Genomic DNA, 15,289 nt, shown 5'->3' with positions numbered 1-15,289 from the left:
AGTTTGGTTTATTTCAGGCAGAAGGAGACAGTGGAGGAGCCCAATCAGTCTATAGAACTATAATTATCCTGTCAGTGCCTCTCTGCTACCACAGCACTGTGTAGGAGGGACACTACAGCTACAAAGACTATTTCAGCCAGCGGGTGTTTATGCATGTGCGCCATGTCAAACTTCTGTATATCTCAACACTGGATGTGCAATAACCAGCTGGTGGTGGCTTCACAATTAGATGTAGCTGTGACAATGTTGGCTTATTTGTGTGTTCATCTGTGAGCCTGGGAAGTCCGATGTTTTAGTGATACAGTGTATGGACTGCCAGATTTGAGGAAACGCATGGTGTTTCATTTATTTTTTATTCTACCTATTTACATTTCAGTGGAATTGGAACTGAAGCGGAGCTGGATCTGCTCATTTTGGCTGCTACTTCCAAATATTATTTCATCACCACTGTTTTGCGTGTACTGTAACAGCTCTTTACAAATCAGCAATAGCGCCTGCTAGTTAAGGCAGACAACTTGAGTGTACTACTGTACTCACACATAACATACTCTACTTATTATATTTCTATATCCAATGCATCCCTTGTATTTAAGCTGCATTGCCCCTGTTATCCTTTCGCCTTGCCAGATGCTAAATTTCTCAGCTCTTCTAAAATTTCTGCAATCACTTGCTGCTTCTGTTGCTGCTGGTATTCATGAAGTGTCCATCTGTAGGGTCAAAGTCTAAGTTCCCTTCAGAGGAAGTTCTTATCTCTACTTCTGGAAGTTTCTTCCATCTCCACACCGGAGCCAGAGTGACCATCAGATTTTTGGTCAGCTCTCTTACTTCCTTGATTGCTCAGTTTGGCTAAGCGGCCCGCTCTAGGAGGAGTCCTCGTTGGTCCAACCTTCTTCCATGTAAGAATTATGGAGGCCACTGCGCTTTTGGGAACCTTCAATGCAGAAGATTTTTGTTGTAGCCTTCCTCAGATCTGTGCTTTGACACCATCCTGTCTCTTTGCTCTGCAGGTGGTTCCATCCTCCTCAAGGCTTGATTTTTTCACTCATATGCATTCTCAACTGTGAGACCTTACATAGACAGGTGTGTGTCTCTCCAAATCATGTCCTATCTGCTCAGTTTTCCACAGGTGGACTCCAATCAAGTTGCAGAAATATCTCAAAGATGATCAAGAGAAGTGGGAGGCATCAGAGCTAAACTTCAAGGGTCTGAATATTTATGTTAATGTGATATTTCAGTTTTTCATTTTTAATAAATTTGCTAAATTCTGCTCTGTCATTATGGGGCATTGAGTGAAGATTGAGGGGAATTTAAAATTTTTTTTTTTTTAATTTTAGCAGAAAGATGCAACATAAACTATGAAGAGAACTGAAGGGGTGTGAACACTTGAATGCACAGTATGCAGTATGAGTGGCTATGTGCCTGTAATATGATGTAATATATGTAATATGCAGCGCTCGTGTCCATCATACTCACCATACCCTGGGCGGCGATGAGTGCAGCTAGGGTGCTTCTCCCTGAGGTTCCAGGGGTACAGAGTGACAGACGGACCTCCTGTCCTCCCACCAGTGTTCGGTCCATCTCTATCAGCATGGCCTCGGCCTGCTCTGCGCTCTCGTACTCCACCACACCGAAGCCTCGGACCGGGCTGCCCTCATCCTGAGCAAGCTGGGAGACATGAGAGAAATTAAAACTATGACAACTAACTTTTTAATGAATGCTACATCTTTTTAAATTGAATTTTGTGGAAATGTGCATATTGTCAACTTAAATTTCCAACCTAAAATAACCTCAGTCAAAAGTAAAAACAATACTACATTCTTCAACAAACAGTTTTTGGCATTTCCTTTTTGGCAAGAGGATGGAGTAAAGGCTAGAAAAAGTGTGTTTTCAGAGTCACAAATCTCAGCACATAGTGAAGTAATTGGTATTGATCGGCTCCACTGTCAACCCCTCACATATACACACAGCATACACACAATGAATTGTGCTTATTTTGTGCTTCAGGGTAGGAGAAACTCAACTTAGTTTATTTAACCAATAACATTATTTATGCTTGCACCAACTCTGCCTCCAAGAAAAGTTATTATACATTAAGCCTCCACTGTTTTATATCTTCATTTTCTCGACCGACCTCTGTGAGATCTGTGGTCTGATTTGCCGCTTGTTTACCCATTCAAATGTCTGATTAGAATAGCTCCATCTTCTCATTCGTTTACAGGAAATCTCCAAAACTACAGATTTTTACTAAAATTCTCGTCTTCCTCTCTGCACAATGCCACATATCAGAATAGCAATCAGCCCACTTCATTTAGAATACTTTTGCTTATAAGTCAAAGCCAGCTCCCTGAAGATGTGTTGGTTTCCTTTTAAGGGTTACATTAGATATTGAAGTGATGAGAGTGATTATGCTTTGTTTTAACTTGGCTTCTGAGTCAAGAAGAAAAAGGGGGAAAAAAAGTCACTGACATACACAACAAAGCTGAAATATGGCATATTGAAATCCAACTTGCATCCTTTGCTGGGTTTCATATCCGTCTCTCTGACTCTCCCTTTTCTCCATCTTTCTACCTCTGTTATTGGTGCTGCCTCCTCGCAGCAAAAAGGTCCTGCGTTTGAATCTGGAGGTCAGCTGTGTCTGTGTGGAGTATTCAGGTTTTCTTCATGTCTGCGTGGGTTTTGATTTCCTCCCGTTATCCAAGAACATGTAGTGCAACCTGTCCAGGCTGTATGTTATCCCTCCCCCGGTGTGCTGGATAGAAGTCAGCACTCTGCAACCCCAAGCTGATAAGCAGGCACATGTGATGGAGGGATGGATGATCTGAAGTGCTTCACTGGAGCTGTTCGTTTGGGAGCAAGTGGGTCAGATGAAACCTGTAACCATGGCGGACAGATAGGCCAGTGCTCACAGTGCTATCTGTTGTTGCCAGCAGTGGAGGCACAAGAATTATGTCCAAACATGTAACACAACACAAACACTTGTTACTGCTACAGTAAGAGGAGAGAAGAATCTCTGCCTCATGTGATACTAAAACCTAATGTCTAATGCTCGTTTTTCCTTTCATACTTCAGTTATCTGCAGAAATAAAAACTGAACACACTAGAGGCATTATCACCAACAGGGGTTTTAATAGAGTAAATGTGTTTAATACTGGCTTTTTCCTTCAATATGCAAGAAGAAAGTTACTCACTGATAATTCAAATTATCTAATATAAGCTGCATGCTGCTTAATAGAAGTCTCCTTTTTCTCATCAGAGAGGGTAAAATGCCTGGAAACACTACTTTCATTTATTTCATCTTTTAATAAATCACCTGGGCAAGTAAAGGAGGTCTCTACAAACAGCCTGTTTTCTATTTCTGTTGCAAGTTTGTGGCTCCTTCTAGGAATAGTAATACAATTTATCCAGAAATGTGATTGGCAGATCATTTTACACGTTTGGATTCAAAGCCCAAAACTCAAGCTCCTCCAGAGCAGGCTATCCATACAGGCAAAGTTACCATAGCGATGTACTCCATCATCAAATCCATTCATCAAATATAAATTCACACACATAAACCACCAAGAGCTTATAGAAGACGAAAGTTACAAATGTGATTTTGAACAAGAACCTATACACTTCCAGTGTGTGTGTGGTTTAATTCGTGTTTGTGTGCATGACAGACAGTAACTGACAGATAACTGTGTTGTGGTGGAGGTAAAATAGCTTTTCTCAGCTCCCTTTGACAAGACAAAAAACGAAAGATAAAACAACTACATGATGCAAGAGATGCATCCTCTTGCTCTTCCTGCATTGCTCCAGGGAGTAACTGTGTGTGTACACACACACACACACACACACACACACACACACACACACACACACACACACACACACACACACCTTCCGTATATGTGTAAAAGCAGCAAAAAAAATGGGTGCTGATCTAAACCAAATAATCTCCTGCTTCCAACTTAATGGCCACATCCAATGAAACATCCGTCCTTTTTCCAACATGGAAAGTTAATGGCACAATGTTATCACATTTTCTTTATGGTTACTGGTCAATAAACGGCTCCCTCAGGATACTGCTGACCAGTAACATTACTTCCGAAGAGGATTGACTTCTCCGTCAAGAAGGTTCAGTCATTTGCAGTGTGAGGAGCAGCTAAATAATGCAGGCAGGCTAATACTGTAAAGATAATGGATGATATTGAACGACAGTGGCAAAGAGCTAAAGGCTTATGGTTAAAACACACCACATGACCTATTCTTAGTAGTAGATAATTTCAATTTAAGTACTAGAAAAAATGAATGACGAGTGCTTGATTTATCTCACCTTTCAAAAGGATGTGTACACTGAGACACTGTCAAGACTCCCAATACACAAAATTTATTTATTTATTGTTACTTAATTTGGATGTTTGACCTTCACTGTGCAGAAAAGGCTGTTTACACATTCATCTATTGAAAGAGGAAAGTTTCTCTGTCCTCATCTTCAATCTGAATTAGAAGCACAATTCTGTGCCATCACGACTAGTTTTGAAACTAATCTTGGCTCATTTGGTTAGTTACACAAGTATAATGTGAAACTTGAACCTTGCGGTGCACACATCTTGTATCAAGCCGTTAATCATATATTGTTTTTTAAGCGAGGAAGAAGGTGAAAATGTTATTTTAACTGAACCTTTTTTGTGCTGCAACCATAAGAAAATAATTATTCAAAACAAAGCATCTTTACATCTTAAAACATGTTTGAGGGGCCTCTTAAAGCATCTGGTAACACAGATCAAGTGTAACAAAAGTAGGTGGTAATGGTATAAAATCAGAGTAAAGTATGATTTCAGCTGAAACAAACAAATCTGCATGATGTTTGTGTTTTATGCAACTCACAATGACACTGATAATAATACACTACTGGAGTGAAGCAACTGATTGTAGATCCAGTTGACGACTCCAAGAGTGATATTCACAGTCATATTCACAACTGTTTTCACAATTAAGTCAGGAATTAAAATCTATTTAGCTTTTGAGCCAGAGGAAAAAAGAACAAGATGACGCAAGAAAACACTAGTTTTTACTTGCAGTAATTTCAACAAGGTCTGAAAAGTGCCCTTGTTCTCAAATGTCTACAGTCACAAAAGCCTATATTGCAGTCTCAACATGTCGTAGAGCTCCACACCCTGTGCCGTCCAACAGCAGGCAGTGCAACAGAAAAACATTCAGTCTGATTCTTAGTCACAGCCATAATGTGCTACCAGAGGATTATGGTGTTAACAGGTGGAGAATTACCATAGTTTCACTCAGTCCAAGACTCTACAAGCAGTCCCAGAAACACTTCATTTGACCATTTCTAGCAATAAACAGTTCTTCTATTATACTTGTAACAGGCTTTGAGGCTAGTCAGTGAATGAAAACCAATCAGCAAGTGAGAGATTCAGAACAGAATCCAGCATGTTACCACGATCACAGAGACATGAATACACATGATACACAGTGCACAATATGTCCTGGGATTGGTGGTTAACAAGAAAACAGAACTAGAGAGGTCTGGTGCTGGAGGGAGAAATTAACCAACGGCAACATGTAGCAGGTGGTTTGATGATAGTATGTTAAATGCTGATGGTGTGCATGTCTTTAGTGGTCTACCTGAAATAAAGTTATACTTAATAATAATTGTAAAACTCTTAGTTATCCATTAGACAAACAGAAAATTAACATTATGCTTTTGTGTGCTGAAAAAAATTAATAACTGAATACTCATTTAAGACATCTATCAAGCACACATGCTGAAGATTTGCTGGTGTTTACGTCTCAAATGTGAGGATTTGCTGCTTTTTTATGTTCGGTATCACTGGAAATTAAATACATTTGGGAACTGGACTGGCAGGCAGACAGGCAGCAATTTAAAAGATGTCACTTTAGACCCTGGGCTCTGTGACGGACATTTTCCAGCATTTCTGACATTTTAGTGACTAACCCATTGGTTGATTAATAAAAAATTAAAAATTAAAAAAATAAAAATAAAAACATAATCCAGAACAAATAATTCAAAGTAATCAGTTATACAGCCTTACTTCATAAATAAATGCATCAGGAAGCTCTAACTTGTACAAAATTGAAACTATTTATTAAAGCTTCTGACTTGCAAAACATCAAAGGTTATAAGGTTATAACAATACAAACATGATATCTATAACTGCTGGTTATTTCTCAATTTATTGTTTACAAACTATCAGAAAATAGTCAAAAATACCCAATACTATCCCAAAGATTGAGGTGATGTCTTCAAATTGATGTTTTGTCCAACTAACAGTCCCAAGATATTCAGTTTATTATCAAAGAAATCCACGGTAACCCCTAAGTATTCCCATTTGAGATGCTAGTACAATGACATTTCTGGTATTTTTGCGTTAATAAAAATGACTGAACAATTTATTAGTGATCAAAAATGTTGCTTGAAACATTTTTTTCTGCTGATTAGTCAACAGTTTCAGCTCTTAAATATTGAGAACATTTACAGCAAGGTTCACAAATCAATAAGTTTCAGAGGATTTGTAATTGCACTTTAACAATTTAATCAAACTTTAACAATTACCATATAATTACACGAATATGTGATACAATCAAATCAGATACTTTTACTGTAAAAGTGGGCAGATTACAAATCAGTGGGAGACAAATGTATTTGCACTCAGCCTGAGCTCTGATGCCTGTTACCATCAGCGTTCAATCAAGTGGCCCTCCACTTCCTCCTCCCCTCCTTCCCCTCCATTTGTCTGCAGTTCCCTCCGGTCTGAACAGAGGATGGATGGAGGAAGGGAATGAGTGAGGAAAATGGGTGGGTGCGTATGTGTGTGTGTGCGTGTGTGTGTGAAGAGTAGGTCGATAGGCCGATAGGCTATTATCGTCAGCATACATTAAGCAAACTGTATGGAAATGACCTGAACCACTCTACCACTTGATGGATGGATGGATGGATGGATGGATGGGTGAGAGGAAAGGAGAGGGAGAGAGGAGTGTAGAAGAAAAACGTCAGTGATTGATTGATAGAGTGGAGAGGTGGAGCAGAGGAGGTTGATGGAGGATATGAGACAGAAAAGACAGGAGGGAAAGCAAATAAAAACTTGCTAATCATTATTTTTGTGTGCACACAACAGATCAGACTATTGTGGATGTGGGTAAAGTGAAACATGCGTTGCATATCAAACTGGATTATGACCAAATGGAGTTGAAGCTATCATCAACTTTGTGTGTGTGAGTGTGTGTGAATGTGTGTGTGTGTATGTGCAAGTAATTATGCAAGGACTGAGTGAGCATCTCTGTACTCAAATTTTTACTCCAACTGCACTCACACTATATAAAATATTCAACCAATCTGCACAATGATTATGCAAATCTAAAAGCAGGCATGTGTGGACTGTATGTGAGTCTTGTATATCCCAGCTGTTGCTTGGTTCTCTTTGTGTGTTCATGTGTGTGTATTCTCAGTAAATGCACAACTAAATCCATTTTGTATTTTTGCTGTCTGTCTTATGCTGGCAGGGACCAGCCGCTGTTGCACAGACTGAACATGTGCACGGCAACAATAAAGCAACTTTGCCATTACAGGTGAGATATGAAGATGTCAACGTATGGAAACTGAGAGGTGAACATCTGGAGTTCTTCCAGGTGCTGGACAGAGAACAAGTAACAATAAAACATAAGAAGGACTCCCAATACAGAAGTTGGATTTTTCTTCATCATTTTGTTTAAAATATTAAAGGCTGGATAAAAATGATTTTTGATGTTGATTAAAGTATTGTTAGTGTGTCTTTACAATGAAATTATTTTATTGGGAGCTCTTAAGTCTTGTACCTTTTTCTTTTACTGCAATGTATGGCTCTACCTTGTCCTCAAGGTGTGATTTAGAAAAATTATTAAAATGGGAATGTCATCCCATAACTTATTCTTGATGTAAATCAAAGAGATTGGCCCAGAAGAAATTCCTCTCCTGCAAAGTGTAATTACACTGCATCAGTCTAATTAACAGAACGTGTTGGAATAACGGACGAAACTCACCCACTGCACTATAAAGCCCATTATACAGTATGATGTTTGAATCACAGCATCTCACGAAGGACAGGGCTAACATCTAGAGTGAATAGTGTGTGTCCTTGTAAAGGTCATACTGTGGCCTCCACTGTAGCACTTCATATGATCTTTGCATAGTACAACACTGCCTGTGATCACTGTGTATATCACTGTTCTTATGATGGACATCATGGTCACTGCACTCAGTCTTGACCTTGAATTTGGACTGGACTGATTCATGTATATTGGCTTCTGTGTGCTGACACTGATTAAAGAGGCAATGAGGCAGTTGTGAAACCTTAGCTAAATTGTATTAGATGCCAACAATGTGCTTATATTGCCATTCTCTAGAGTGGTGAAATTAGGCTGTCACCAATCATAGTGCTGAATTCTTGCTACTGTCATACCATATATACAGGACAGTACATGGTGTATAATGAATGCATTTTGTTGCATAATGTTGGAGACACACTTTTGTGTGCTGAAAATTACCCTAAGCTACTGTAAGACATTATGTTACATCACACTCTCTTGGTTTGTACTGAAACATTATTTGCCATTGCTGGTTTTGACAACATACTCAGACATTACCACCAAATTAGTCAAGTCAAAGTGCGCTGGCACTTTTTTTTTAAGCTTTTATTGCTTGCACAGTATGACAGCCTGCCATAGAAACTAACTTCACAGAGAGATAAAATCTTAATCTTGGACAGAAGTGGTACTAAAATAATGTGAGAGGTAAGTTCTGAAATCTGATGCTGCGGTTTGAGATCAGTGGAGTTTGCTGTTAATAAACCCTTAGTATCGAATCAGATCTGCAAGACCTGCTGGTTGTTAATTTAAGCTGTTTTGTGGTGTTGTTGTCTTCCTGCAGATTTGAGGAATGAAGTCCATTAGAGAAATATTACTGAAGACGATGAATACCAACCCAGTGACAAAGCAAAACCCGAAATATGAACTTTAGACAAAAATTTAGACAAAATCAGGTGTTAAGTTTGCATGTGGGCCAACTTTTATTAGTAGCCTATAGTGCATGTTACACTGACCTGGCATAGATTTTGTTACTTGTTAGTAACTGGATTTGTCACATTCAACTTTCTGTATTTTTTCTGTATTTTTGCATCAGTGAGGGAAGCCAAGAAGCTGAAGGAGACCTTTGGGCCTGGTTAGCTCAGGAACCTCCTGAAGCAGCAGATCGGTATCAAAAGGCAGAGTTTGACAGGCGGACAGCGTCAGCAGTAAAGTAGGCATTGTACCAGACTGCTGTGGTGAAAAAAGAGCTGAGCAAGAAGGCAAAGCTTTCAATTTACCAGCTGATCCACGTTCTTATTCTCATCTATGGCCATGAGCTTTGGGTAGTGGCGAAGAAGAATGATGGATGGATGGATGGATGGATGGATGGATGGATGAAAAAAAAATTACCAACTATTCTGATCTCTTTCAACTGATTTAAGAATTACCAGTTTCTCTGTTTTATATCATTGAAACTGAATATATTGGATTTTGGACAGTTGAAGGGCCAAAAAAAGACATTGCAAGACCCTGGGCTTTGGCATTTTTTGGCGTGTTCGGACATTTCATAGATTAAATATGATGATTAATATAATCATATGCAGATTAATCAATATTGAAAATTAAAATCATTAGTTATAGCTGTTATACTAACAGTTTTTTGGCTGACTTTTTAGAAATGTTTAGTCTACCCTCATTAAGTACAACTGGTTTAACAGCAGAAATATCAAATATAAGTGAGTAAGTTTCACCGAAGTCATTTAGGCCACAGAGTTGTTGAATCAAAGACTCGGGGTACTGTGTGCAGTGCTGCATTTGTCAGCACAGCACATAATGAAAGTTTCTAAGGAGAAAATCAATTTGTCGATTTGTTCTTTGATGATAAAGCTGGTTACTGCAGGGACTGACTCTTTTAAAAAATGATGGAAAGAGGATGTCAGTTATGTCTGTGTGTGTGTGTTGTGTGTGTGTAGAATAGAGAAACCAAAGATGCTAAGCTAGCTATCAGCGTGCCTGACAGCTCTTGACCTCAAGTTGAGGTTCCCGGCCAAGAAATGCTGACTGAGTCACTGGCAGGGCTAAGACTCAGAGGAACCCCCCTGTCAGTTTGTGGTCCTTCTTTGTGTATACATGCTGTGTGTGTGTGTGTGAGAGAGAGAGCGAGAGAGAGCGAGAGAGAGCGCGAGAGAGCGCGAGAGAGAGCGCGAGAGCGAGAGCGAGAGAGAGAGAGAGATTAAATGGCAACATCAGTTGTCTGAACCAAGTGATGAGGTCATGACAGCCCTGTCACAGCTGTCTGTGAAGAAAGGTACATGACCTATCACAGTGACAAGTTTAACTGTAAAGATCTTTATGAAGAAAGCTGGATGAGTGAAAAAAGAAGGGAGACTGAGTGGGTTCAGGTGTGACTATTATTTTAAAAAAATTATTATTTAAAAATGGGAGAATTAAGATTAAAATAATCAAGAATTAATTAGTCTTAGGTGATCCAAGATGTAACAAAATTGAAATTCACCAAACAACAAATGTTGAGGTTTTTCATCAGCTTTGTGTGGAGAAAATTATGTCATTAAACATGACAACTGTCTCAGAATTATTTTTCCTTTGAATAAAACTTTGACGCACTGTGAGTTTCACCAAAGGGGGTAATAATTATGTCAAGCATCTTAAGATTGTACTTGGAAGACTTTAATTATCATTGCAACAATAAGTGCCGATGATTGTGAGGAACATGTTTTCCAGAGTAAAACACATTACATATTCATATTTTCTGTTTTCTGTTGCTTCTGTATGAAACAATGCAACTGCCTACGCTATCTGACAGCAAAATAAAACTTATGTTGTTTTTCCTTTTACTGCCTCTTTGGTTCATTCTTAAAAAAATGCAGATTTTTAGGGTGGTTTATCCATCTCTTCATCAATCTTTATAACCATCTGTCCATCTCTCCCCATTTTAAAATCTGTTTTGCAATCTGTGCCAACTTATTAAAGTTCTCAGTCTTCCTATATTTACATGTAGCCAGAATTATCTCTGATTCATCCCACAGTCTTCAGTACTTTATTTTGTTTTACTTGGTGGTGAGAAAAACATTGGGGCCCTTCTGTTTTTGATGTAGTTGACAACTTTGTTGCTCAGTTGTCGGAGCTGTGTTGCTATTTGACTGTGTTTGTCAATTCAACACCGCCACCACTAACTGGATGTGTTTGCAGTGGTAGATGTCTTTTCATAGTTTTCCAAACCTTCCCTGGAACGACTTCAAAGTCAAAAAAAGCATATGTCAAAGCTCTGCTGAACTCAGGACGGTACAGTAAGTACTACATACTGTCCATAGTTGAAAAAGTATTACTTAAAAGAGCAGAATAAGCATTTCAGCACAACTTTTAAGCCCTTTCCCCTTACATTAATGTTGACAGATATATTTTGTAAGGTTGTCTGCTGCTTATAGAAAAGGTCACAGCTGTTGCTAAAAAACATACAGAAAAATAACACAAATATACAATAAACACAATATAACAAATACACAGATAAGATCAAAAGGGGACTGGACAAGCTGTTTAAAAAGGCTGGGTCTGTGCTTGGCAGGAGTCTGGACTCACTGAGGACTGTTGTGGAGAGACGCATGCACTGTAAGATGCAGCCATCTTGGACGATACCAACCACCCTCTCCACAGCATCCTTTCAGACCACAGAAGCAGCTACAGCAGAGCAGCCAACATCTCATCTCTCTGCACTGCAGGACTGAGCAGTTCAGGAAATCCTTTGTTCTCACTGCCATCAGACTATTCAACACCTTCACAGTGGGCAGTGGATATGACACCTACTTAAATCTTAACTGTGTGGCCTCTAAAGTGTGGATGGTATTCTTTTCATTAAGCTCTCTCCATCTGTACTCCATTTCTGTAACATCCACCCATCTATCCCACGATCCATCTTCATCGCCACCCTTTTACAGTCATTGGTATATTACTAACAAAATATGTTCTTTTTTCTCTCTTAATCTGAGCGTAAATGTGAATTTTCAACTTCTCAGACATCATTATAACATTTACAGTTGCAAAAACGATCTTCTTACTAATGATTGACATTCTACGTCTCTTCATCGTTTCACCTCAGCTCTCCATCTCTCCCCATCTCTCTCTGACCCACTATTAGGCCTGACGCCGTCAGCCCTCTACTTCCTCCTTCCATCCCCTCTAATAGGTCTGGCATTCTCATCTCTATCCTTCCTTCTTCCCATCCCTCCTTACTGTCTCCATCCTGCTGTCTGTCCCTCTAATATGGTTGACATTCTTTACCCTCTCCTCCCTCCATCTCTCCTGGCTGACTCAAGCTAAAGTGCTGCCTGGAGGGCCCTTTCGTGGGTAGCAGAATTATAACACTCAGGGCCAAGGCCACAGGTTAAGTGCACTCTGAACAAGGAAAAGTGACAAGAGGGCTAAGTTTTACCTATGTGCACGGAGGAGGAAGAAGGTTTACATAAGACAGACTGGGGCTGAAGACTGTAAGACATTAGGTAATAATCGAAGACAAGTTATTATGCAGCAATCAAAGAAGACTGCATTTCAAGGTATCATAACTATTTAAGTGTCCATAAGCAATACATCTAAGGAAAGATGTTTTATTTAGTAGATGACACTGACCTCTGGCCTGCTCTTGGAATTTGAGAGGAGAAAGAAAATGAAGGTAGAGAGATGGGGAGATGACGTACAAAATGTTTGTATGTCACTAAGCCAAAGATTTTGCGACTACATGGCCAGCATATTAAACATCTTGGCTGCCAAGATGCCCAAATATATAACTCACAATGTGAAAAACATTAAACCAGACAGACTGCAAGCATATCCCTCTATATATCATCATCTGTATTTTAAATTAACTTCTGCCAAATTTCCAAAACAGCTAAATTCAGTGCTCTCTGGTAGACAAACTATGTAATGGAGAGACTTCCAAAATTTCCTTTTAATAAATCTCTGTTATTCAATTTTGTTAATATCCACCTTAGGCTCCAACAAGACTAGTTACTGAGATGTAACAAATTTCTAACCTTGGCATATACATGTATGTAGGCACTAGCTAGTCTAATATCACACCAGATAAGTTTTTTTAGTCACTCTCTGACAGTATGACTCAGAGGTGGAGTCTACTGAGGATCCACCTATTGTTCTAGCGCCACCATGAGGATGACATTTGTGGTTTTTAGTTAAATATCTCGACAACTATTGGATGGATTGACATGGATTTAGATGCAGACATTCATGTGCCCCCCAGAATGAAATGTGATCACTTTAATGATGCCCTGAATTTTCATCTAGTCCCGTCAACAGGACAGAACACTGATATCATCTATTTTGTTTGGTGCTAGTTAGCAAATATTAGCATGGTAATGTGCTCAGCTAACATGGTGAACACACTAAACATTACACCTACTAACATCATGTAAGCACTGTCACTGAGAGCCTGTTAGCAGGATAATGTTAGTATTTAGATAAAGTGTAGCCTCACAGAGCTGCTACTATTGTATTGGCTGCTGACTCTTCATATTGTTTAAATCATTTTGTTACCTGTGTGGCTGCACTCACTGCAGTGTCACAGATCAGCCCACAAGTTGGCAACACATCCACTGATCCAAATGGCCTCTTCACTGCTAATGCAGTAAACCCACACAAGCACTCAAACCTGAGGCAGCAGTTGTGGATAAAATGCCTTTGCTGCACTGTCCCACACAGGCAAGTCAAATAATACCACATACTATCCATTTGAATGCAACCTTGTATGTTTTTATATCCCTGCCTATGCCATTTCTGCATGTTTTTACTGGTGTGAAGGGTTTCATAAGGTTTGTTCTATAAGTATTCCATGACATACATAACGAGGTGCAGTAATACACACTTTCCAAAGAACATACTGTACTGTACAAAAAACAAAACAAACAAACAAACAAACAAAAAAAAAAAAACGCTGAACCATAGGTCAAAGCCTGCTGGCTCTGCAACAGTGAAGCAACATGAGCTAAACACCCACAAAGCATCATGGGACCAGGATGATGTGGGTGTATTGATTTCTATGTGGGAGTGGGGCAGAGGGGTGGAGCTAAAACTGGAAATGCAATAGATGACAGATACCCATTGAGTGATGTCTAAATGGGCATGTGGGGGTGGAGTGGATGTAATGGAGCAGAGTGGTATATAACACAGCTGAACTGAGCAAGTAACAAAACAGACACAGAGCAGAATGGGAGGGGGGGAGCTGAAGGGTGGGGCTGGTGTCACAGCAGCCACACCTCACCATGGAAACAGTTGCTTAGTGATACTGTGAGGTCAGCCAATAGGGACGCTGACCCTTGAATTTTAAATCAGCACCTCTCACCTGGTGGTGTTCGATTGACAGGGTGTGGAAGGAGGGGATCATTTCAAAGTAAGAGTGTTATATTTATATGATGAAAGATCCTTCAGTGGAGTTAATGTGACATTATCAGTGAAGTGCATTTTCTTTAAAGCTTCTGTTGCAATGAGGCGATGAGAAAATTAAAAACTGAATTTGGGAACATTTATCTCTAACCATGGTTTCATAGCACAGACAGACACAATGAGCCATAACCTCTTGGACACACAATTCTTTTTTCCCGATCCTGCTTGTTAGAGGTGTGAAAACTCAAGACACGTTTGTTAGGCTGTTGTATTACTTGCTAAACTGCGTATTTGGAGGTGAGCACACTTTCTTAATATAAGGTAAGATTTAATGACCTTTTCAACAAAATACTAGTACTGCAAAGAGCTCACAAATCTGTTGTGCATGTACATCCTCTCTCACTGTCACACACACAAACACACACTCACAAACAGAAACTCACCTGGCAGAAGACAGGTTTGTAGGTTTCAGAGAAAAGCTGCGTCAGCTCTTCAGAGTCACAGAGGTCCAGCGGCAGTCGGTCCACACACAGACACTTAGAGTGCAGGTTCTCCTCCTGGCTCAGCTGGTTGACATCCATCCACTGCACCATCAGTGAGCGATCGCCCTGCACACAGTTGTGCGATATGTCATCAGGTTTTTCAGATTCTCAGCTGTCTTCATACCTACTACTACTACATCATAAGTATGCTCTAAATGCTGCAAGATGCAATATCTGTAAATGTGGCTTTACCTGCTGTTATATATTCATCTACTGTAATGATTGTAAAGTGTGCCAACCCTTGAGCTGCACTTCTATCTGCAGTTTTTGTTTCACTG

At 39.6% G+C, this 15,289-nt stretch overlaps 1 protein-coding gene across 2 annotated transcripts in view; it reads right to left on the bottom strand.

Moving 5' to 3' along the window:
- The window catches only part of raver2 (ribonucleoprotein, PTB-binding 2), a 94,894-nt gene that overhangs the window by 31,801 nt on the left and 47,804 nt on the right, over nucleotides 1-15,289 (bottom strand). For both annotated transcript variants that reach the window (XM_071486174.1, XM_071486173.1), the window contains exons 5-6: nucleotides 14,913-15,077; nucleotides 1,474-1,665 (exon numbers count right to left, since the gene is read on the bottom strand). In XM_071486174.1, the coding sequence (XP_071342275.1) occupies nucleotides 1,474-1,665; nucleotides 14,913-15,077 (357 nt within the window). The remainder of the gene's footprint in view (nucleotides 1-1,473; nucleotides 1,666-14,912; nucleotides 15,078-15,289) is intronic.

This window comes from Trachinotus anak, unplaced genomic scaffold (assembly GCF_046630095.1).
Source record: "Trachinotus anak isolate AG129_WGS33_773 ecotype Australia unplaced genomic scaffold, CSIRO_AGI_Tana_v1 ptg000010l, whole genome shotgun sequence".
Taxonomy (NCBI): Eukaryota; Metazoa; Chordata; class Actinopteri; order Carangiformes; family Carangidae; genus Trachinotus; species Trachinotus anak.
The sequence above is the reverse complement of the archived record's forward strand: the minus strand, read 5'-3'. Positions and strand labels throughout refer to the sequence as shown.